Source organism: Physeter macrocephalus, chromosome 7, assembly GCF_002837175.3.
Source record: "Physeter macrocephalus isolate SW-GA chromosome 7, ASM283717v5, whole genome shotgun sequence".
Classification (NCBI taxonomy): domain Eukaryota; kingdom Metazoa; phylum Chordata; class Mammalia; order Artiodactyla; family Physeteridae; genus Physeter; species Physeter macrocephalus.
Genome location: NC_041220.1, coordinates 118462964 through 118488228, shown reverse-complemented (window position 1 = coordinate 118488228; position 25265 = coordinate 118462964). Strand labels below are relative to the sequence as shown.

At 36.8% G+C, this 25265-nt stretch overlaps 1 protein-coding gene across 2 annotated transcripts in view; it reads left to right on the top strand.

Annotated features, from left to right (window-relative positions):
- Window positions 1-3622, top strand: part of ARSJ (arylsulfatase family member J) — a 64307-nt gene extending 60685 nt beyond the window's left edge. For both annotated transcript variants that reach the window (XM_007110682.3, XM_007110681.3), the window contains one exon: window positions 1195-3622. In XM_007110682.3, the coding sequence (XP_007110744.1) occupies window positions 1195-2593 (1399 nt within the window). In that variant the 3' untranslated portion in view covers window positions 2594-3622. The remainder of the gene's footprint in view (window positions 1-1194) is intronic.
- Window positions 3623-25265: the final 21643 nt, after the last annotated feature.

The following is a 25265-nucleotide window of genomic DNA, read 5'->3' as shown; positions in this document are numbered from 1 at the left end:
GTCAGAAATATTTTCTTTCTCGTTACAGAGATTTAACAGGTTTTGACAATCAAACAGGAGATTTTTGTATAATTTTTGCATGAATGTTTAGTTCTTCCTAATCAGCTGGAAATAAATTATTTCAGAAAATGATTTAGGAACTAATGTGAGGTCCTTAGACCAACAACAACAACCACAATAACAACAGCATGTTACCAAAGCAAACTTGTGTCCACTCACCTGTGCGCAGTGCCCAGTAAAGCCAGTCTACTGTCACCGGGTTGTGGTGAAGGAAAGTGCAGCATTTACTGCAGTCCCCAAGCAAGGAGTCTAGGCAGCTAGTGCTCAAAAGACCCTGAAATGGCTTTCAGGGAAAGGTTTTTAAAGACACAGTGAGGGAGATGGTTATGGGGTGTGTGATCAGCTCATAGACATTCTTCTGATTGGTTGGTGGTGAGGTAACCAGGAGTCAACATCTTCAACCTTCTGGTTCCAACCAGTCTGGGGTCTATGTGCTTGTGGGCAGCATACAGTTAACTTCTCCCACCTGGTGGGGGTTTCAGAATCGACTAAATATTTCAAAGATATGGCTCAGAATATTATCTCTAGCCCTTGAGGAGGAACTAAAGGTCCTTGACTTTGTTTAATGGCTAAACTATTATTATTTTGTCTTGCTTGACTGTTTTCCTTTGTTTCTACATTTTCTCACTTCTCTGATTAAACTTATTCTTTGGAACTTGGGGAAGGCCTGGGAGGCTAAAGTTTTTCTGAGAACAAGAAGCAGGCAGAGGACATGGCATAGTGGGAGGGGGCTGGGAGGTGGGGTCTATCCTGAGAAGGCTCCATAGGATCCTGCTCGGTTACAAACACTCTGAAATTTATATACTTTCCTTTCTCATGTTAGTTTGTTATGTCATGTAATTAATTAAAAGATTAAAGTTTATTCAGATTAATTCTTTTATAAGAACTTTAAAAAGACTTTGAGATAGGTGGTGAAACCTTAGTTTCAAAAGTACTGATTTAAATGCATTTCAAATGTTAAATATGTAGCTAATTAGAGTAGGACTTTTGAGCAACAGTAGAATACTGAATTGGTCATATTTTATTTGGGGTCACATTTCTCTTGATAGAAACATTGTTTAATTTAAGAATCATTGTTTGATGTGGAATTTCTCTTTTATCTTGCACTGACACAATTTTTACTCTTTTGTCAAGGTATCAGATACATACCGGCCTTCAACATTCTATCATAAGACCTACACAGCCCAACTGCTTACCTCTGGACAATGAAACCCTACCTCAGAAGCTGAAAGAGGTTGGATATTCAACACATATGGTTGGAAAATGGCATTTGGGTTTTTATAGAAAAGAATGTATGCCCACCAAGAGAGGATTTGATACCTTTTTTGGTTCCCTCTTGGGAAGTGGCGATTACTATACACACTACAAATGTGACAGTCCCGGGATGTGTGGCTATGACTTGTACGAAAATGACAATGCTGCCTGGGACTACGACAATGGCATATACTCCACACAGATGTACACTCAGAGAGTGCAACAAATCTTAGCTTCCCATGACCCCAGAAAACCTATATTTTTATATATTGCCTACCAAGCTGTGCACTCCCCACTGCAAGCCCCTGGCAGGTATTTTGAACACTACAGATCCATTATCAACATAAACAGGCGCAGGTATGCTGCCATGCTTTCCTGCTTAGACGAAGCAATCAACAATGTGACCCTGGCTCTAAAGACATATGGTTTCTATAACAACAGCATTATCATATACTCTTCAGATAACGGCGGCCAGCCCACAGCAGGAGGAAGTAACTGGCCCCTCAGAGGGAGCAAAGGAACCTACTGGGAAGGGGGGATCCGGGCTGTTGGCTTCGTGCACAGCCCACTTCTGAAAAACAAGGGAACGGTGTGTAAGGAGCTTGTGCACATCACTGACTGGTACCCCACTCTGATTTCACTGGCTGAAGGACAAATTGATGAGGACATTCAACTGGATGGCTATGACATCTGGGAGACCATAAGTGAAGGCCTTCGTTCTCCCCGAGTAGATATTTTGCACAACATCGACCCCATTTATACCAAGGCGAAAAATGGCTCCTGGGCGGCAGGCTATGGGATCTGGAACACTGCCATCCAGTCGGCCATCAGAGTGCAGCACTGGAAACTGCTCACAGGGAACCCCGGGTACAGTGACTGGGTGCCCCCTCAGTCGTTCAGCAACCTCGGGCCGAACCGGTGGCATAACGAACGGATTACGCTGTCAACTGGCAAAAGTGTATGGCTGTTCAACATCACAGCCGACCCCTATGAGAGAGTGGACCTTTCTAACAGGTATCCCGGAGTTGTGAAGAAGCTCCTCCGGAGGCTCTCACAGTTCAACAAAACCGCAGTGCCTGTCAGGTACCCCCCCAAAGACCCCAGAAGTAACCCTCGGCTCAATGGAGGAGTCTGGGGACCATGGTATAAAGAGGAAAACAAGAAACAGAAGCTACGCAAAAATAAGACTGAGAAAAAGCAGAAGAAAAGTAAGACAAAGAAGAAACAGCAGAAAGCGGGTTCGTTTACAAATTGCCGTTTGGGTGTTCCTCGTGGATAGGTACAAATTGTTTCCTGTCTGGTTAAACTTAAATCAGTACTTAGTCTTTCACCAGTTTTCTAGGTGAACCAGTATGTTTGGCTCAGTAGGATCCCTGCCATCAGCATCGCTGTTTTCGTGTTGTGCTACTCCAGAGACTTCTGCCACCTGGAAAGCTTGTGCTCAGTGCCAAAGGTGCTACTCTTGGAAGCCATGCTTACAGCAGAAAGGAGATGTTTGTTTCTCTTGCTCCTTTATCAAAGGTGGTCAGTGACGAGTCCAGCTGTTGTGCTTCAGTCAACTGACCAAACACTATGCTTTAAATTATAACATTGGACTGTAACCTGCAATTGATGGACATGCTACTTTGATGGAAGTTACAGGGCAGCATGATTAAAAACCACCTTTGATGAAGTGTAGTCAAAGGTTGCATCACCTCAGAGGCCTTGAAAAACATTTTTTTCTTAGTGAGTTTTTGTATCTCTATCATAGGACACTTGAGGTTTTTAAATTAATTCTATTTCATACATCATTTCCTTTCCTGTGAAAATAAGCTGTTTTTCCTCACATGTGAACAGCTTGCACCTCACTTTATCATGCGTAAGGGAATGGCAAATAACAATGTTTGAGCACACTGCCAAAACGTGAATGTAACTATTTTCTAAACACTTTAATAGAATGATGTTTCAGAATAAAGTACATAATTTATTTTTACAGAAAAAATATTAATTATTTTGTTTTCATAAAAGGTTATACAAATGACTTTTAATTATTTTATTTTTATTTTCTACATACCATTAGAAGAATTTTATTTCATATTATCAAGATTATCAAGTACTGTAATACTATAAATTAATAGTGTGTGAATTCATAGACTATAAAGAGAAAAAAATGAAAATCATCATTGTTCAACCATTATTTTGAATGTAATAAGAGGAATATATTCCTTACAAATTACTTGGAAATTCAGTGTTTGTACAGAATTGAGAGACAACTTTATTGTTTCTGTCATAAACATTTTATTTATGTATCTTAATTATTAAAATGACATATTTTATAGCACCAGCAGATTGTGTGGCTTTTCTCATTTAACATCTATATAGAATTATATTATTCATTTTAACAAACAAAAATCTTTACAAATAGGCAAATGAAGGTATGATTTGCTATCAACCATAGTAATGTAATATGGATTTTGCAAATAAGAGATATTTCCGCTTGGCCACTGCATGGAGAAAAGTGTTCTCTTGTTAATAAATAAGATTTGTAATGACCCTACTCTTATACAAAGTGGACATGGTGGGGAGATACGGAGAAATGAAGATATGGATCCTACCTGGCGTTGTTAAAAATCGAATTTGAAACTCACGCATGCAAACGCCATGAGGAGGATTAAAGGAACGTGATCTGTAATGAAGTTTATCATGGGTGATCAGTGAGGACAGGTTGATGTGATTCCTACGGGCCCTGGAGTTTTCTTTAAGGTGCCCTCTCCTAATATTGCCTGTAAGTCTCGTAGTTTACACTCGAAAAATCACAGCGAGCTAGAACTGTGATATGTGAAGTTACAATTGTGATTAAAGAAATGTACGTGGCAGTATGGCAGCATACTATTAAATACATTTATATCAGAATTCAGAGGATAGCTTCTCACAGTTCATGGAAATCTATAAAAGAATCGATAGACTGCTACCAAAATTACTAAAATGGACAAAAATAATTTAATATTTAAAAATTTTAATATTTCAGTTCTAGAATATATATCTCCATTTCATTATATAGGATTAAGTACTATTTCCTGAGTTTGTGTTTTGTCAACTGTATATTTACATGGGTCTTAAAAATCAAAGGCATACTGTCAGTGTTTTCCTCTCTTAGTGGCACATAAATTAATGAGGTGTCATAAAATATCTTATAATTCAAAAGATAGTTATTATTACATTAAAAAAGAGTTCTGAGGAAAAATGAGTTCAGGATATGTGGAGTTAAACAAGGTTAAAGGGTTCAATTTATGCAGACTTTCTTACAGTTTTTAAAATCCTAGCTTGCCTTGTAAATCTCTAACAGAAGGAAATTTTTATATAGTGTTTTCTAATTTATTTCACCATAAAACCCTTGTCTATAGCACATTACACAGGACTAAGCAAAGTATGGAACAGACTCAGAAATTTTTAGTGTAAACATAGAATCGTCTAGAAATCCCTAGCAAAACAAAAAGGAACAAAGAGGCAAATTAGGTTCATGAAAATTAACTCACATTTGAACCCAGTAGATATTACGTAATATGGTGTGATTTTAAATTCTCTGTAAATGACCATAACTTTCTCAATGAAAAAAAAATTAGCCCACAGTTTTCTACCTGGAAATGACTTCAAGGATGTTATTTACTATTTTTAGCAGAGTACCTTCCTGCCCCACCCATGACTCTGGGTAAGCAATTTAGGAGAAGTCTGTCTTGCCCTTAAGAAACTAAAATCTAACACAATAGTCATGTATAAATAATGAACAGAAATGTTTCCAAAATGCTGTCAACAAATCACTAGGTGTTTCAAGATGTCCAAGGAGGAAAATACTCTGCACTTGACTTTTATGCCTTAACCATTAAAACTATGTTCATGTGGGGCCTTTATTCTCAGGTGTCATTTTCCTGAACTGTGATTCTCAGGTTGCATTTCTTTTGCAACCTGAGAGTTACCCGTGGCTTTTTCAAGTGTAAATGGCACCACTTTAAAACCTCTGATCCTTTTATTAGGATACCAAAGGAAACCCCTGGATTGAAATATAAGTATCCTCCTAGCTTTGTCAGAAAATAAATTGTGGATGTGGCTTATGTGTCTTGGATGGGAAAGAATCTAAATCATTTTATTCAAATGAAAAAACAAACAAAACTCTGTGGTACCTTTCAATCAGTGAAAAACATCCACACCATGGCTGTCAAGTCTTGTTTCATCTGTATTTACATACTTTTCCCTCACTTTTCCCTTTTAAGAATCTTAAGAATAGAGGAGAAACTGTCCCTTTGAGAGTTGAATGAGTAGATAGTTAATACAATGTAACATTTCATAGTCCAAGGTACATGAATTTGGCATCAGGGTTAGCTTCTTAAGCATTTATTCCCAGAATTCTTGAGTACATAGCCATCAGAATGTGTGTTGTTGGCAAGAATAAACTGGCTTGCCAGAAGCAGCAAACAAAATTCTTGTGTTAGAAGTTAGTAATTTCATTGTTTCCTCTTAGTGAAATTACTTATTAAAATTCATTCGTTCTACAAATGTTTGTTAAATCCTACTGCCTGCTTGGCAGGCAATGTTCTTGGTGCTTGAAATCCATCAGTGAACAAATGGATAAAAATTCTTCCTCCTTGTGCAGGTGACATTCTAGCCGAGTGATGCAAACAATAAGTAATAAACATAAATAAATAAATTATATACTATATAAAGTAGTGTGGAAAAGAAAGAGTAGATCAGGATAAGGGGAGGACTTATCCAACACCAAGTTTACCCATCCATTTATTCAACACTTGGTAAGTGCCACATATGATAAACTCTGATATGGTGACTAGCAACATCAGACAGAGTCCCTGTTTTCAGGTAGTCTGCATGCTCCTGGGAGACACAGCCATTAGTCAAATAACCAAACACCCTCCTCTTCTCCACTCTCTTCCCCTACTTGATCTTTCTCCATAGACTTATCACCCTTCAATATATTTCATATTTTACTTACATATTTATTCTCTGGCTCTTCCCACTAGAGTGTAAGCTTCTTAACAAAAATAGTTTATGTCTGCTCTATCTACATCTGTATTGCCAGTATGTAAAACAATGCCTGGTTCCTAGTCAGTGTTCAATATATATTTATTTTTTGCATGAATAGATAAGATAATCACAAATATTCATATGTTCAGCTACATTTGCTTGGGTTTCCACTTTCCACGGTTGTATAGGAATTTCACTGTTGAAAAATAGAACTAATCATCCCTAATACCATTCCTCATGATGATAGCATTGTTGTGAAATGAAGAAATTTCTAGCATTAGAAAAAACTAACTTGAATAATGTATAGTTATAGGAACAGAGTGTTAACAGCAAAAACCAAGCAAAAATCATACAATTCTGAGAGCAAATTTTATCTTTATTACCTAACAGAGTACAACGTAATTATTCTAACACTAGTTTGAATGTAACAGAATACAGTATAAATGAGAGTTTCCAGAAAGGAGAAATGGGGATTAAATTATGAATAATTTTTGTAGCAAGCCATAGAAGGGAAAAATATAAATAGCAAATAAACCTCTGTGTCTTCACAGAATTATGAAGCCAAATGGACTATATCTCACATCCTTGGGTATCTTATTACGAAGCGCTCCAAAATGGCAAAGAAAGAATTCTGTTTCTTTAAAGGTAAGTTTTTCTTAAGTATTTCATTGGTCGTAGCATCTCTGTGAAGTCCATTGATTCATTGATTAGATATGACATTATAAAACACACGACATGAAAATGTTGTCCGTGGGAGTTAGGTAGACTTGAACATATTTACTTAACTTTCCACTTCATATCTATGATTTGAAATTTCCTTCCTCTCAAACGTACTACAATCCTATAATATTCTTTGTCAATTGGGTTATGCAGTTTTGGATAAAATCAATCCCACCAACTTAAAAGGTCCAAGAAAATAACATATGCTCATTAAAAATGTCTGTGTATTCATTCTTTGCAGAAATTCTTTAGCAGTTAATTATAAATGGAGGGCATCTTATCTAATGAATCAAATAAAAGTAAAATTTATCTTTCAGAATAAATATCCAAAAACAATTTTTAATATGACATATTAATGCTCTAGAAACAATACTTTAATAATTAAAGTTTCTTCATCCTTAAGAGTTGTGAATGGGGCTTCCCTGGTGGCGCAGTGGTTGAGAGTCCGCCTGCCGATGCAGGGGACACGGGCTCGTGCCCCGGTCCGGGAAGGTCCCACATAAGCAGCTAGGCCCGTGAGCCATGGCCGCTGAGCCTGCGCGTCCGGCGCCTGTGCTCCGCAACGGGAGAGGCCACAACAGTGAGAGGCCCGCGTACCGCAAAAAAAAAAAAAAAGAGTTGTGAATGACTGGGGATTACTTTCGACTGAACATCTAAATTCTAAACAACTGTGAGAAAGAATATTTTCATAACAAAGGTTAAACCTGCGCGTCCGGCGGCGGTGCTCCGCAACGGGAGAGGCCACAACAGTGAGAGGCCCGCGTACCGCAAAAAAAAAAAAAAAGAGTTGTGAATGACTGGGGATTACTTTCGACTGAACATCTAAATTCTAAACAACTGTGAGAAAGAATATTTTCATAACAAAGGTTAAAAAAATAAAACCTTGATTTTACTTAATAATCTGAAACTGTATCTTCTCATATCACCATCACCAGAACTTCCAGAGGCTCCTTTTCAACAAAAGTGATAGCATAACTCATCAGTCATGGAGACTCATTCTGTCTCTAATACATGTCCCACTAACATTTCTCTATTTTAAGGTTTCCCTGATTGGAATAATGAACTGTCTCTAGCATCAATAAGGTAGGGAATTATAAGCATATAACCACATATAACCACAAAATTTCTACTACACATTCAGACTTAACAGCAACAAAATGTAGGGGTTCAGAGCATGTCATCCCAAAATATGTCCCCTTGGAATATTGGTTATTTTGAGTGAGTTAAAGGCACCTTAAAAATAGTAGATCAAGCAGGACACTTTGACCTTCCTTCTTCTTCCTGAAAGGAGGAGATAAAAATCCCAGGTGAAAGGTGCCCTCTCTGTATCAGGAAGAAAGAAGACATTCTTATCACCAGAGATGGGAAGTCAGCTGAGAGAAATCTGTACAAAAGAACTTGTTAAACTAACCCTCATCTTTCTAGTCACTTTTCCACAATTCACTGCCCTAGCCCAAACCCCTTTGCCTTGTCACATCCTCAATGTTTACTATACTTTGTCCAACCCAGGACATAAGCATTCAGCTCTGATTGCTTCTTTGGGTCTTCATTTCCCTGTGAAGGTGCCCATGCATATGTAAAAATAAAATATACAGTCTTTTTATTAAACTTGTTTTTCTTTTCTTCAAGTTTTGCTCGAAGCCCTAAGAGTTAACTTAGCATTTCAAAGATTACAGTCACAGATGCCAGGGTAAGCTATTATCTCCCTACTGGGAGAAGCGGTTGCAGTGACAGTGTAGTGAGGGGGATAAGTGGAGAGGTTCTTCCCTTCTTTTTTTCTTTGACTCCATGCCTGTGCACGTCCCAGCACCTGGGCTGTGGCTGGACTGTTTCTTTATGTCCTCTCACATAGAACCATGGCTTCACATTTTCCATTCTTGGTTCCTTTATTGTCCATCTCTGAGTCCCACACGCCTTCCTGCCCCAGAGCTAGGCTCATAGACACCTGTGTCCAACAGATTATTAACATTTAAATCCCTCCCCTCCTGAAGTTCCCTGGCATAAAGGGATGGGTGTGTAGAGCTACCCCCATCTGCTGGTGACAAGAAGCCCTGAGCACTACCCCTAAACTTAAGTCAGCCAAGATAAAGGTAGAAGGGGAGTGGGCCATTGGGGGAAGCAGATAAAGTGTTTCTGCATGCATAAGTGAGCTATATCTCCTTTCAGGTTCAAACAGCTCAACAGCTGCAAAGCCCAAAGACTTGCTTCAGTTTGGGGCTCTAATGAATGCTTTCTCTCTATTGTTTCTTACCTTTGGGAATTCCTGCTTTTTCTCCTCTAGCGTAGAGGAGAGAGCAACAGAGACTTCTAACATTTTCTACCACCCACAGCCCAATTTCGGGAATGCCTGGGCCCTTTCTTCCCTTGCCTGGAATAGAAAGCAAAAACCAAAAGCCCCATTTAGACTGCTCGTTCCAACCCTATCTCCCAGTCCTCAGCCAATAAATGTCTCAGTCCTTTCAACATGTCTGCTACTGGTTTCTGTGGACTTCTCTCAAATCCTGCCAGTCTGTGAGGATCTCCTCCGTCTCTCTCAGCAAACCATGTTTCAAACAGGAACCCATTTTTGTCAGCAAAATTGGTACATTTTTACTCTCTATATTTCCTCATTGTTATCCCGAAAGCAGCCATGAAGCTTCCAGAGCAGAGATCAGAGTCATTGTCACTGTCATTACTGAGTATAGTGACTGAACCAGTTTCCCTCCTTCAGGGTTGCCAGAATCTGTGTCTCCCGAACCACCATTCTTAATGTTACTGAATCTGGACTTGGGTCTTAAGCGCAGCAAAGGCAATATACTGACACTGGGTTGTGGTGAAGGAAAGTAGTGTTTATTTGCAGGGCACCAAGCAAGGAAAATGCGCAGCTCATGCCCAAAAGACCCGAGCTCCCCAGTGGCTTCCGGGGAAGGGTTTTCAAAGGCAGTGAGAGGGCTGCAGGTGCCTGGTTAGCTTGTGCTCAATTCCAGTATTGGTTGACATCAGGGTGAAGTTTCCAGCATCATCAATCTTCTGGTTTCAGCTGGTCTGGGGTCTACATGCTTTTGGTCAGCAATTTTCATCTGGTAGGGGTCTAGTTCCTATAAAAACAACTTTGGAATGTGTGTCAGACCTTTATATCTTTGAGGGAACTGGGAGTTCAGTGACTCTGCTACGTGGCTGATTTATCGTCTAAATTGTTACCTGTTTCCCAGCTCAACAGCTATTCTTTGTTTCTGCATCTTCACATTTCCTGATCATTAACTCTTAACCAGCTTTTGAGACTCAGGGAAAACATGAGAGACTAAACCAAAAGACTTTTATTTCAAAAGATGGGGACATGGGGGTTGTATATGGTTTCATTAAGACCCCAAATAAACTATTTTCTTATCTGCAGCCTCCTGCATTATTTTATTTTGGTTGACAGTAGGAATGTCTACTACATGCTTACCCTATGACAGCAATTCCACTCCCAGATATTTACCCAAAACCAGTAATAAGACCATTACATACCTAGCAAAGTGTCTTGCACACTGTAGTATTTAATTAACATTGAACACGGAACAAAAAAGGCCTAATATAATCACTCGATATTTTAATCATTTTTCTACCATGTTAACTGGCAAGTGGAAATTAGTGGAACCTAAATAAACATCTCTCCAATTACATGTTACAGATGACTGCCGCCAGGTGTCATGCCAACAGGTTTCTTTCAGCTGGCTGAAGCTGTATGTAACTAATTTTTAATTATTTAAATCTACGTCCTTTAAAATTAAATCATGAAACTGAGGCAATGTGAATGATATATTGAATGGTAAGTGCAATTAAATCTGTATATACATTTCATTCACAATTGATTCATGTCTAATAATCACAATTAAAACTCAGTTCTAACCAAAATTGCTAATAAATATAAACTGAAATTAAAAGGCATGCATATATGCATGTATGGCTTTCTGATTATATGATACTCTACTAAGAAAATGAGAATTGCCCTCAAATCCCTCTCTGTCGTTCTCATCTTTGCAGTGACTGTCCTGCTTCTCTGCCCTGCCCCACTCCACCAGGGCCACTCTTTCTTCTGCCTACTTGTCTATCTACCACTCCTCTTTGGCTCTTTTCCCTTTCTCATGCTTACCTTTCCTTCCCCATCTTTCAATAAATATATTGTATTTAATATCTCTAAAAGCTAAACAAACCCACTTGTTGAAATTTAATATTAACTTATGTTAGTTCTGTGCACCTATCTTTAAAAAAGTCTTTGAAAAGGTCATGAAGAGTCTAGGGGTAAGACGGAATAAAGACACAGACCTACTAGAGAATGGACTTGAGGATGTGGGGAGGAGGAAGGGTAAGCTGGGACGAAGTGAGAGAGTGGCATTGACATATATACACTACCAAACGTAGGGTGGATAGCTAGTGGGAAGCAGCTGCATAGCACAGGGAGATCAGCTTGGTGGTTTGTGACCCCCTAGAGGGGTGGGATAAGGAGGGTGGGAGGGAGGGAGACGCAAGAGGGAAGAGATATGGGAACATATGTATATGTATAACTGATTCACTTTGTTATAAAGCAGAAACTCACACACCATTGTAAAGCAATTATACTCCAATAAAGATGTTTTTAAAAAATAATTAATTAATTAATTAGTTAAATGGTGACCAGAAATGTTAAAAAAAAAGTCTTTGAGCAAACTTTCACGTTAGGATATGCTATTCCAAGTTGCCACTTATGTTCCAACCTAATCTAAGAGTGACAAAGACTACTGATTGAAATTTGTATTTTTACCTACAAAGGTAGTAATGATATTCAAAAAAGATAACTTTATTTACTATTGCCAGATTTACAAATATCTTTGTGTATATATTTGTATATTTAATTATAATCATATAATCATATAATGTTTGCTTGAATCATGGTTCCAGAACTAATTATAGCTATTACTGGCCATTAAATGAGGAAAAGTATTTGCAGCTCAAAAATTTGTCTTGTTATATTTTCTAGTGGAAAAAGGCATATACTAACAGGATATTAACTAGTTTTAAGTGGATTCACATTATTACCCTGCATAATAAAACAATAAGCAAGTCTCTGCCTTATAGATTATGAATTGTTAAATATTTATTTGTTTGCCTGAATTGCCAATATTTTTATATTTATGATCATTTTTGTAAGTAAAATCAATGTAAGATTTAAGTACTTATGAACAAAAAGCTGAATCACCATTTCTATTAAACTGCATTAATTCTTTCCAGCAAGAAGTAGTTTATTAAATTATATCCTACTAACTTCCAGCATGACACATTTGTCAAATTACCTCATAGGCTGTGTTATGGGATAATTTCAGTAGAATATATTTTGAATTATTCTAAACTGTCTTAAATTGACTGATAAATTTAAAGAAACCATAGTTATTTTATGAATTACCTAGTTCTACCTCTAAATTTCACCTAAACCTTCCTATTAAAAACAAAGTTATGGTTTCAATAAACTTCAGATTATTAATACATTGTAGTCCTCCTTTTCCCTCTAAACATCATTTGACTATTTTTTCCACCATGAATTATTTTGTTTCCTTTAAAATTCTTAAATAATTTTGGGATTTTTGGTCAATATGGAAATATTCTAATTTCCTTATAATTTGTTATTAATGCTAATTTACTTCTTAATTTATTTGCCCTTTATAACATCTTTCTCTTTTGACGTCCTTAAAATGTCTTTGTAAGATGCCTTTGAGCTGAGACATTTCATCAGCTGATTTTGATGCTGTACATGCTTGTGAAATACTGCTAAGGAAATCCTTGAAAATTTTCCCTATCATTACTTGTCTTTCCTCTTATACTAAAAAAGTATTGTGTATACTATTTACATGCAAAATATAAATTTCTGAAATCTGACTTCCAAAGTCTATTATCTCAATTTCAAGGAGTGAAGGCACTTGAACAAATTGATTTCAACTATTGTTCAAATGTTCTAACATCTCTTTATCTTACAAAATGTACTACTGATACTCTTACTATTTTAAAACCTTGAAGTATCCTTTAAGATTGAGTGTATCTTATAAATAATGAGCAATATGATCGAATTTGCCATGCTAAAACCATTCACCTGTTCTCACCTCACATTCACAATGTGTGTCATCTTAGAAATTCTCAGGAATCAAAAATTTAACCAGTGTTACTAAATGAACTTCCTATAATTGTGTGTGAAAAGAGAGGAAATGCCTGTTTCATTAAAACGTAGGTAACTTCATTTTATTTCTTTTACTGCCTTTTCTGAATGAGAAAACCAATCTTGATACATAAGTGGAAGAAAAATAGGTAGCTAGAAGCTTCACATTGCTGGTGTATGTCCTCTACAGAGAAAAAACACAAAAAAATTATTACTCAGATCCAGTTCTTTAATTTTTTGTTTTTTTGGGGTTTTTGCAAGATGAAAAACATGAGAACTTTGTAAGAAAGCTGTGTTCTCTCAGACCAACCATTCATACAGGGCCTTAATTTCCTACAAAAAGAGAAGTTTGGACTAAAAGTAAGACAGTAAAAGGCAAAACTGATTTTTCACAGATCATAATGTTTAAAAATAGATGTCACTAATTTCCTTGAGCTTGACAAATCCCTCAGGAGTCTCATCTGAGTCTCATCTCATCCTTTAGCTGTAGGTAGTTAACAGAACATTAAACAATAAAAAGTCTGAAATCAGTCAAATGATGAGTTCAACCACTCTTCTCCTTTCAGTAGTACATCACACTTATTTTCCAGCCTGGAGAGACCCACACGCAGGGAATGTTGCTGTTCCTATTTGTTTATAAAATATAAAGTTGTGTGTGCATAATAACAAATCATAATATTATTATCATTATTGTAAATAAGAGAAGTATATTCTTCTTATTTATTATGGTTAATAACAGAAGTACATTACTAGGAGGCATATCATTGTTAAGCACACTTTAAGAGGCATTATAGGGACTTCCCTGGTGGCGCAGAGGCCAAGAATCCGCCTGCCAGTGCAGGGGACGCAGGTTCAATCCCTGGTCGGGGAAGATCCCCCATGCTGTGAAGGAACTAAGCCCGTGCGCCACAGCTACTGAGCCTGCGCTGTAGAGCCGGTGAACCACAGCTACTGAAGCTCGCATGCCTGGAGCCCATGCTCCGCAACAAGAGAAGCCACCGCAATGAGAAGCCCGCTCACCACAGTGAAGAGTAGCCCCTGCTCAATGCAACTAGAGAAAGCCCGCACGCAGCAGTGAAGACCCAACACAACCAAAAAATTATTAATCAATTAATTAATTTTTTTAAATTAATTTTTTTAAAAAGAGGCATTAGCTTAAACTCACTCATTAGAGCTCATGACTAGATTAAAATGTTTTTAAAACTGCATAGGTGACTCTCTGAAGCAAGCCTAGGACTAACAGACTAAAATTACTGAGAGGCAAGTGTTAGTTCAATATAAGCAAGAACTTTCTAGTACTAGTGCTGCCTTCAGTGGAATGTGGTAGACTCAAAAAACACTGTGTTTCTGTTATTGATAGAAATCTAACAAAAGTGGAATCATTACATGCGAGAGACACATCCAGACTCCGTGTGTTAATAGAGCCAGGAGAGTCGCCCAGAGCCCAGACTGCTACAGTAGTTTGGGTCCAAAACCACCTTACACAGACAACCAGAAAAATGACCTTCCACAGTTTCCCAGTACAAGGTTCCTTCCCAGCAGTGATTCTAATGATGTGAATAGGTGTGTACATTATTTATTTTCCCTGACTTCAACTGAAATCAGTAGGAAAAAACAACAGGTTTGTGCCACACTCAGAAGCTTGTGAGCATACAGGCTCAACTTCTCCCCCCTGGGACATCATTCAAATTTTCACTCTCATGATTTCATCTTTAGTTGATGGCATACACCACCTGTTCCAAACTCTTTTTCCAAACCGATTTCCAAGGGAGATAGGGCCACCTCTATTTGTAATTCACTTTAAGTTCATGTGATTTTCTCATTATAATGTCTTGGCATAAGAAGACACACCTGCTGCCAGGGCAACCTAAATGCACAATTTGTTTCCTTAAAACAGATGCTACCTGGTCAAATTCCTTCTGTATTCTTGGTTGGCCTCACTTTTGTGTTATTAAAATGCAAGCGTTCTGTAGTTTCCTGCTTATTATTTTTCCTGTTTTTTACAGGGTCTTGTTGATCTATACTCTTTTCCTTGAATCGCTGACATTTTATTTTTACTGACTAACTCAAATACATTTTCCCACCTTGAAAGTGAGATAGTTTTCCCATCTTTTACATACGTCTGTCTCAGAATTTTTATCTCCATTAAAAAGTAAAGAGGGATCAACTTCTGTAATTTAAAAGCTTATATTTGATCAAAACTTCAGTGTATGTCTCAAATAATTGAGGTTAATATATTGCATTTTTATAGAATCAGTGGAACCCTATATGAGCATTACAACCACTTTTTAACTGTGCTGTTTTAGTTTCATCACAGAATCATGTCTTCTTTAACATACTTAACAGGGTCAAATCGACTGTAATCATTTTTTTCCCTTTTGATTTTTGATGTTTTTGATGTTAAATTTGATATCCTGGCCATGGGAAGACCTCTCACAAACTACCCTCTTTGCCTTTTTTCGTACTACCTCAGGTATTTCTGAAAGCATCCTTGTTTTTGATAACATTAAGATATGTCAAACCCATTCTTATTTTTCCAATCTTATGAGGTAGAGTCATCTATATTTCAAGAAGTTCTGGAATATTTTAGAGAAAAAGAATATCAGAAGCCATAATGTTGACATTAGATTATACATTAGACTATTCCATGTGATTATAAGAGGCAGGAAGAGTGACACCAGAGGACCCAGGAAGTGTCTGCTTGCATCATTAACGCATATTGAATATTCGAAGAGAAAAGTATGTTCACAAATAACACAATGAAGTATAATATTCTAGCTTATTCAAAATGATGAAAATGTTAAAAGGGCAAAAATAGCTTACAAAAGTGAAACTTTATAACAGCAATTTTTCTTTGCATATTGAAACAAATCATTTGCAGCAGTAGAGTTTTCTCAAAAAGAAAGGACAATCAGAAACAATAGTTCTTGCCAATAAAATATTCTGCTTTTTCCTCTCATATATTCAAAACTGAAGAATGCAACTTAAGGAACTTTAATTAAGGTTAACTCTTTTCTATAAGTCATAGGATTTTTAAATAGGTGGCTTGGGAAAGAGGTCAGAGGACATATTCTTTCTTATGCATCTTAACCAGTTAATTACTTTTTAAAAATAGTAAATGAGGGAACCATTTCATTTATGTTTGTTTTGAATCATTATAAGGTAACAGACATTTCCAAAATGAAGTTCTGACAATATATCTTGAAGATATATTACTTCCATAAAATGAAATTTTTTAAAAATTATTTCTTTTTTTTTCAGAGTGGCTTTGTGGATTTATGAAAAGTATTGCTCTTTATTGTAACTGTATATGGAAACATTAGGTACAGACCAATTATTGCCAAATTTCATTCAGCCAGCTGCCATTCATATGATGCAGATGTTTGTGATCAAGTCTCCCTAGAGAGCTCAAGGTGTTGCATCAGAAAAGAGTCCATAAGCCTTAGCTGTGTTTCTAAGAGCTGTCATTTCTCCTAATCACATCAACTAGAAGTGTGCTAAATTCATTCATAGACATATGCTGAGCTTTACATCAGAATCAATCTTCATTCATTACAACTACTCTTTGCTTTTTAATTATTAAGAAGCGTATCAATGGATAAGCCTATTGTCGTACCTTTAAGTTAGGATTTCTTAAATTGTTTTTTTCCCTAAAGAAATATAATGGCTTTGAAAGAGGCTAGATGTGACAGGAATTTGAGTTTTTCTGGAAGGACAAAAGTCTGAAAATAACTGTTATTATAAAATCAGTAAGAATTTATAAAGAAATAAATATTAAATAAAAACAAACTCAACTGATCTTTGACCATCAGATGAGAAGGCAGGGCCTTGGCTCAACTTTTCATTTAATTATACCTTGGCTGAATATTCTGGGTAGAAAGAACTTGCTTTTTTCTTATACTAATTTGTAGAAAGACTAGACTAAAACATTTTGCACGGGGGCTTCCCTGGTGGCGCAGTGGTTGAGAATCTGCCTGCCAGTGCAGGGGACACGGGTTCGAGCCCTGGTTTGGGAGGATCCCACATGCCACGGAGCAACTAGGCCCGTGAGCCACAACTACTGAGCCTGCACGTCTGGAGCCTGTGCTCCACAACAAGAGAGGCCGCGATAGTGAGAGGCCCACCCACTGCGATGAAGAGTGGCCCCCACTTGCCACAACTAGAGAAAGCCCTCGCACAGAAACGAAGACCCAACACAGCAAAAATAAATATTATTTACTTATTTATTTATTTATTTATAATTAATTATTAATAAACTCCTACTCCCAACATCTTCTTTAAAAAAAAAACATTTTGCATAGTCACCCAAATTTTTTATTATTACTGTACTAATCTGACTAAGAATAGAGGGAATAGAAATGAGAATAGAAAATGAGTTTCGAAGTGTTATGTAGTTTAGGACTCAGAATAAGTCTCAGAAGTATGAAATTGAATTTATAAAGGAAATTAGTACCCTGAAAGTTCTCAGGTTGAGTAGCTCTATATACACTATTCATTCTGGACAATTCTGCAAACCACAATGCTTTCTTATCCATATTTACCTGCACATACTTTACCTTCATTGTGTATTTCTAATGCTATTTATGGTTTGCTGTTATCACCAAAAACCACAGTTGTCCATATTTTAAAACTTGTATCACTGCAAACATTAATTTCTAATGTAGTGCAGAGAATTCAATGATCTTCAATGATGTTTGCATAATATTTGTGCAAAAGACAATTTCTGTCTTTGATGACATGTTGTTATAACATGGTGTTGGCAGAGCACCAGTTGAAAACTTTCTTACTGTCCCAGGATCAATGCCTTAGGTTCCAGTCTAACACCGAGTAATGCAAGCATATCTTCCTATTTTCCCAGAATTAGTGCCCAAATCTGCATTCTAATGTCAAGTAATGTCAAATTCTAAAATCAAAAAGCTATGAGCTACTAACTAAGCTACTGAACCAGCAGAGCATTTGGTATCCTAGATTTAAAGCTGCTGATGAGAGAAGAGAAGGGCAAGAGACATAATGAGGAGAGAACCACAAAGGGGCACAGCCTGTACTCCCACGGTGTGGTGTGAAAAGGATATCTTTGTTTCCCACAGTCACTGTGAGTGTAGGTTAGACATTGAGTTATTTTACTAGCACTCCCTAAGAGACCTACAAACTAGGATAGGAATCCCCAACCACAAGAGGTAATGAAGCAAACTTCCCCTGGCAGAAATGAGGGATAATAGGTGGTTAAGCATCAGCTGACTTTCCCAAGCCAGACTACAAAGGGTAAGAGTCCCTTAGAGCCATTCAAAGAACTAGCAAATATCTGCCCATTAGAAAACCAGCACTTAGATGCCTACCACGGAGAAGTAGCTGCAAGTGACAGAAAGTGAAGAGCAATCCACCCGTGGAGGATTAGTTTAAGTAATGGGAGAGCAGTTTCAGCTAACAAAGTAAATGTCAGCCAATCATCCATAGGCAGTTGTGTATTTACACATTTTGACTCTTCCTCCCTGCCTCAACACCAGTGGACGAAGGGCTTGAAAAGACACAGGGTTATGAGAGTTTTTAATCCACTCCCATCATTAAGCACAATTTCCAAGTCGCTGGACTCTGGGGAAAGGAGACCTTGTATTGATTACAAGATTGATCTTCTAAAGTAGGTAAGACTTCGTATTAACAGCCAGTAACTTGTATTCTTTTTCTTATGTAAAATACCTATGTACATCTCATTTGTAAAAAGAAAGTTCTGCTTCATCTGTAATTCTATGGTACCAATTATTTTCTCTCAATATTTAGAATATATTATTTCACTATTTTCTGGCTTCAGTTTCTACTGCTGAGTAATCAATTTTTAATCTAATTGTTCGTCCTTTGTGATATTCTATTTTACTCTCTAATACTTTAAATATCTCTTCTTCTTCATTAATATCTTAATTTCACTATGTCTAGGTGTATGTTTGTTTTTATTTACCTCCTTGGGATTCATTGAGTTTCCTGAATTTGATATTGGTGTATCTGAAATGGCAATTATCTCTTCAAATATTTTCTTCTCACCATCTTTATAATTTATTATTCTGGAACTATCATTAGGAGTATCTGGGAACTCTTCCCTCTATCCTCTCTTTCTTATTTTCCTTTCCTTTTCTTTCTTTGCTGCATCCTGGGTAATTTCTTTGTATCATTTAATGATTCTTTCTTCAACTGTGTAATGTATTATTTTATCCATCAATCAGGTTTTTTAATCTAATTTTATATTTTAATTTTTACAACTTCTGTTTGGTTCTTAATTGATAGTAATTTGGTCTTTGTTTATATTTTTGATTCACTCTTTTTCCTTAAGGAATTAAAAAATACTCATTTATATTCTTCTGATTATTACAATATCTACAGGCTTTGCAAATATGGTTCATAACATTCTGTTTCTGTTAACCTTGCTTATGGATTATTTCTTCACGTTTTTAATATTTTTATTAGGGGATGATATTCTTTGGAACTCTGAGAAATATTTAAAAATTGTGTTTTCTTTCCTCCATAGCAGATTTGTGCTTTCTTTTGCTGGGCTCTTGGGGTCACTGCAAATCCAGAATCACTTTGACTTAATTATTGGCTTGGGTTTTAAGTCACACAGTAGTATGAATTAATGCTCCATATCCATGGTCTTGGGGTGATTTAGGGCAAAAGGAATCTTAACTTGGTATGTGAGAGTTACCTAAAGGAGGTGGCTGAGGATATGGACGCAGGATTATTTGTTTTGCATATGAAAGGCATGCTCACAGGTAGTTGTTTGCTAACTCTAGGAATTAGGTACCCCTGGGTAGGGCAGTCGCTCCCAAATCAGCAAGGCCCCAAGGTATCAAAGCATCGTAAAATATTAAAAATCATAATACACAAGGCTAGACAGGCAAGTACTCTCAACATCTTCCTCTGAAAGGGGATTTCGCCTCTCTTTTTCAGTCACTGAGTGTATTGTCCTCTGGGAAATGAGGTCTCAGATTTTTGAGGTTATCTCTGACCCAGCCTTCTAGGACACTCAGACCCATGCTTTGCCTCCAGCTCCCGTGGGTGCACAGGACTTTAAAATCCAGGCCCAAGTTTACTGACAATTGTCAGGTTTTCTCCAGGCAAACACTGACTCCAGTGCTCACTTACTGCTCTGGATTTGTGTTTTTTGTCAATTCTGCCCTCTAATGGTTTTTCTTAATTTACTACCACATATTTAACATTTAACCCATTATTTCAGGCATTTGATGTTAGGAGGGGTTTTTCTGCTCGACTGGTCAACCATTTTGCCAAAATTAAAGTCTTAGATTTACACTTTAATGTCTCTTTGTGTGCTGAAAGTTATTCAATAAACTCTATTAAAAGCAAGGGAAAAAAATCCTAAAATAGTATCTAATGAAATTTTAATCTTGAAGTTTTTTAGGGTTTTCAAACAGTTTTGAACAATTGCCACAAACATAAAAGCTACTTGAAAATTTTGACCAAATGTTTTGTAATTATTGTTTTCTCTAAGAAATTTTAAACCTTTCCTGTAGTTATATATGTTGTAATCTGAAATCTAATTTTTAAATGTGAGAACATCTGTCTTCCTTTTTCAATATTGAAACTATGTGAGGGATGTAAATATTTCTAATATACAGACTAAATTTTCTCATTCACTGATCTTAAAATACAGAAGTTATCTACCCTCTCTTCTGAAAACTCAATATCCTCTAAATGGGTGGTAAGAGAACATTTTAAAAGCCAAAGAAAACTCAGTATGCAGCAGACAAGAATATAAATGTGTAGGTTCATAAATTATACTCAGAAAATAAAATTTGCATTGCATAATATATTACCTGCAACTTAAATATCATATTAATTTTGTCACTTTGTTTTAATTTTCAAGTTCTGATAATACAAAAAATTTTTTAAAAACCCAAAGTTGATAATACAACTTGATTATCATAAAAGACAACTAGTCTTGATTTTTCAATAGAGCAGTTTGAGTTTAATTTATTGTCTCATTTTTAATTATAATTAAACTAGCTGGAAGTTCATAAGAGTCAACATGTTTTTTGTTACCAAATAACGTTGGGAATTCAAACAACTGTTGTCACTAATTAATCATTATTTCCATTTTCTTATGAATCAAGCCAGATTTGAGAACTAACTAGTAAGCAGGTAAAGACCTGTTTAACAAAAGGAATATGAACAAACATCTTTTGTATGTAGTGACTACTCCAAAGTTATTTGCCAATTAAGTTATGTACCTTGTGAGAAATATCCTAGTATTTATATCAAGATTAGCAGAGAAAAGAGGAAGGGAAAAGTTCTGAATAAATAAATTTTCCTTTCATAAGAATTGGCTCAATCTCAATAATAGTCAAAGAAATACAATTTTAAACAAGATATTTTTCAACTATCAGATTACCAAAGAAAACAGTGTATAATACCAGGGTTAGACAAGGGAGAAGTGAAATCAATGTTTTATGCACTGTTAGTTTAAATATAAATTGCTCCCAGCCACAGGGGGACATATTGACACTATGTATCATTTAAAACCCTTTTTAGAATGTGTATATACTTTAACCTACTAAACTTTCAGTGCTTTTTCCTAAAAAAAAAATTTTTAATGTGTGTAAAGATGTAGATACACAAATGTTTATCACAATTTTGTTTATAATTGTGAATGTTTCTAACAAGAGTGAGCCCCTTAACTAAAAATATAGGCTAAAGAATTTGCATAGCTATGCTCTTTCAGGAAGGACACACCTTCTGATGACTTGACTTGGGAGGTCACCTCTCAACCAAGCACCTGTCCTAGCTAAGGGCTCCTCTTGCTAGCCTGCCTACAGCGTGGTTATCTCCCTTAACTAAAAATGATGTCTGTGGTTCATCACCTCAACATTGACTTAAAACTTATTATTAATACCGCGTATGACGTTTACTCCTGATTTTTATTCCAATTAATATTTATATTTTCTGCTTATTTTTTAACAAACACTTATTCCTACTTTTTTTTTTTTTTTTTTTTTTTTTTTTTGTGGTATGCGGGCCTCGCGGCATGTGGGATCCTCCCAGACCGGGGCGCGGACCCGGTTCCCCTGCATCGGCAGGCGGACGCGCAACCACTGCGCCACCAGGGAAGCCCTATTCCTACATTTTTAATAAACATAATTTAACTTTATTTTGTAGTCTTAAAAACCACTTTTAGTCTTAATAACCTCTTTCTTAACTTTTTACCATTTAGACCTAGCTTCTTTGGCGTCTGTTTATTTTCAAGTTTCATTTTCTTAACTTACTTGATTTTTCCAAATTTTAAAATTTATATTAGTCTTTGGGATAAATTCTCTTGCCTTAAAATTATACCGTATTTCTGCCTTTTGGTTAGACTTCACCTACTTAAATGTCTGGTTTTTCATTTATTATTACATTTTAATTATTTTTCTGTTCTGTTGAACAACCTCATTCCATGGCTCATGTTCATGAGGAGAATCCTGGCCCTGCCCACAGATGACTCCTTAGCCCACCTTCATGAAGCAGTAGGATGGCTCTCTGTTCTGGCACAGTCCTTGCTAAGCTCAACTTGCATAAGAGAATGTGGATTCTGCTTGCCAGGTCCCTTGAAACTTAACTGGCAATTAACTTGAAGTGTAACTGGCAATGTGTTGTAAAGGCAATCCAGTTCTTAACAAAGCCTTATTTGAAAGAAACATGGTCGCTTAGACTGCTTAAAAGTTCTGCAATCCTTCCATGTCTCTCTAGGTGCTTCCATCAGAAAGCTTGTGATCAGCTGTGCTGATTTCCTTAGTTACATATTTTTATTTTATCTGGATACATTATACGCATTGTTATACTCCACTGTAAAGAATTTGGAAAACAGTAACACTCTGAAAGAGAGAAAAACAAAGAAAAGTTCAGCATTATAACCCAATTTTACACATTAAAAAAAACAGGACAATGTGGTAATTATAGGCATCCAGTCAGTAGCAGAACGGAAATTGGAACATCCACCTTCAAGTTATGAAATAACTTAAAATTCAAGAATCCAAGCCATCAGACTCTGTTGCTATAATTGCCAGGTTTCCATCAACACTGGGAATCAACCACCAGTCTGAAATAATCAAATTTCTTGTGCTGTTTTCTCTACTTTATTTTGAGTAATATTAAAGTTCCCGAAATATATCAACCCAGGCAAATCCAGTGAGTATACGTAACGGAAAGTGTTAGCTCCCCACTTTTTGCCATATGCTCAGAAAAATCTTAGACAAGTTCAACTTGATGTTTTGTGAATATCCATCTAGAAACACTGCAGCTTTACTGGGTGGGGTTTTGTGGCAATTTTAAAGTACACACATTTCATCAAGAATACATAGATGAGCATGATATAAAGATTCATTTTCGGGGCTTCCCTGGTGGCGCAGTGGTTGCACGTCCGCCTGCCGATGCAGGGGAACAGGGTTCGCGTCCCGGTCTGGGAGGATCCCACATGCCGCGGAGTGGCTGGGCCCGGGAGCCATGGCTGCTGAGCCTGCGCGGCCGGAGCCTGTGCTCCGCAACGGGAGAGGCCGCAACGGAGGGAGGCCCGCATACCACAGAAAAAAAAAAAAAAAAAAGATTCATTTTGCCACAAAGATTTATTTTTGCCATTTAATATTAAACAAAATATTTAAATAATACTGATAAATATTTCAGGTAGTGAATAAATATTTCCAAGCCACAAAACTTTGAAACTCAACCTCTACTCCATGGAACTTTGTATTTGTTTTGGAGCTCAATATTGTGTAAGTACCATCCAGAGATTTTTCTACAAGACTTTTTGCTTTGCTTTGTTTTCTGATTATAAAATTAATTATTCTTATCGTACAAAATGAAAGAAGCAAAAAAGTAGACAAATGAAAATGAAAACTTCATAGAAATAACTATAGCTAGCATTTGTTCAGCGCTTACTTAGTGTGAACACAAATCTAAGCATCTTACATACATTTTCTCTACCTCCCAACAGCACTGCACAGTAACTACACTGCTTACCCCTATTTGATAGCTGAAGAAAACAAGACTAGTGAAGTTACTTAAGTGATTAAGTGAATGGACCACTAATCATAAAAGGTGAAAGTGGATGTATTGCATCCCATTTTTTATTCACTTATTCATTTTGATAGATGATAGACAGCAAAATAAAGAGATAGATGATAGATATATAGATACATAGATACATACATAGATAGATACATATATAACATAGATACATAGATAGATATACTTTTCTTATTGTTAGGACAGCTATATTTGAAACCTGTTTCAGCCACATACAATTATATCATGCATTTTTTCCATGCCTTGAAATTTTACCAAAAATTTAAAAGCCTGTCAAGTCAGTTTAAATTACATTCAGCTAGAAGGGACAGCAAACCTAACAGATAAGTTTAACATTTAAACATGTAATTGCTTCTTCAAGTACAAGAATTCTAGAGATAGGCAGATGTAAGGCAGGATAGTAGTTCAAGGATGCCATCAGCAATCTGGCTCTTTCCATCTTTCTTCTTGCTGTCCTTAGCATATAGGGCTTCATCCTTATACTCATCACCTTGTGGTCATATGATGGCTGCTGCATCTGTAACTGTCATGTTTCAGGAAGGAGAAAAAATGGGGGGTGGGGGGGAGAAAAAGGATCATACCCATGGCTCTATGCCTCAGAAGCCCCTCTCATCATTAGCCAAATCTGGTTCATATAGTATTTCAGTTAACTCAGTACTGCATAACAAATTATCCCAATACTTAATGGCTTAAAACAACAATGAAATGGCTGACAATTCTGCCTTTTCGATAGGTCACTAGGGGAAGCTAGTCTCTGCTCCAGGTTGGAGGGGCTGGAGGATCCAAAATGGCTTTACTCACAAACCTGGCACACAGCTGGGCACTCAGAATGACTGGGGATTGACTAGGTCTCTCTCCTTTCCTTCATAATTTCTCATCCTCCAAGGCCCTTCTCTATCTCCTCATGAAATTTTCTAGCCAGATAGTTAAAATTCTTTACATGACGCCTGGCTTCTAAGAGAGTGAAAAAACAGAAGCTACAAAGTCTCTTCAGACATAGGCCCGGAAGTCAATC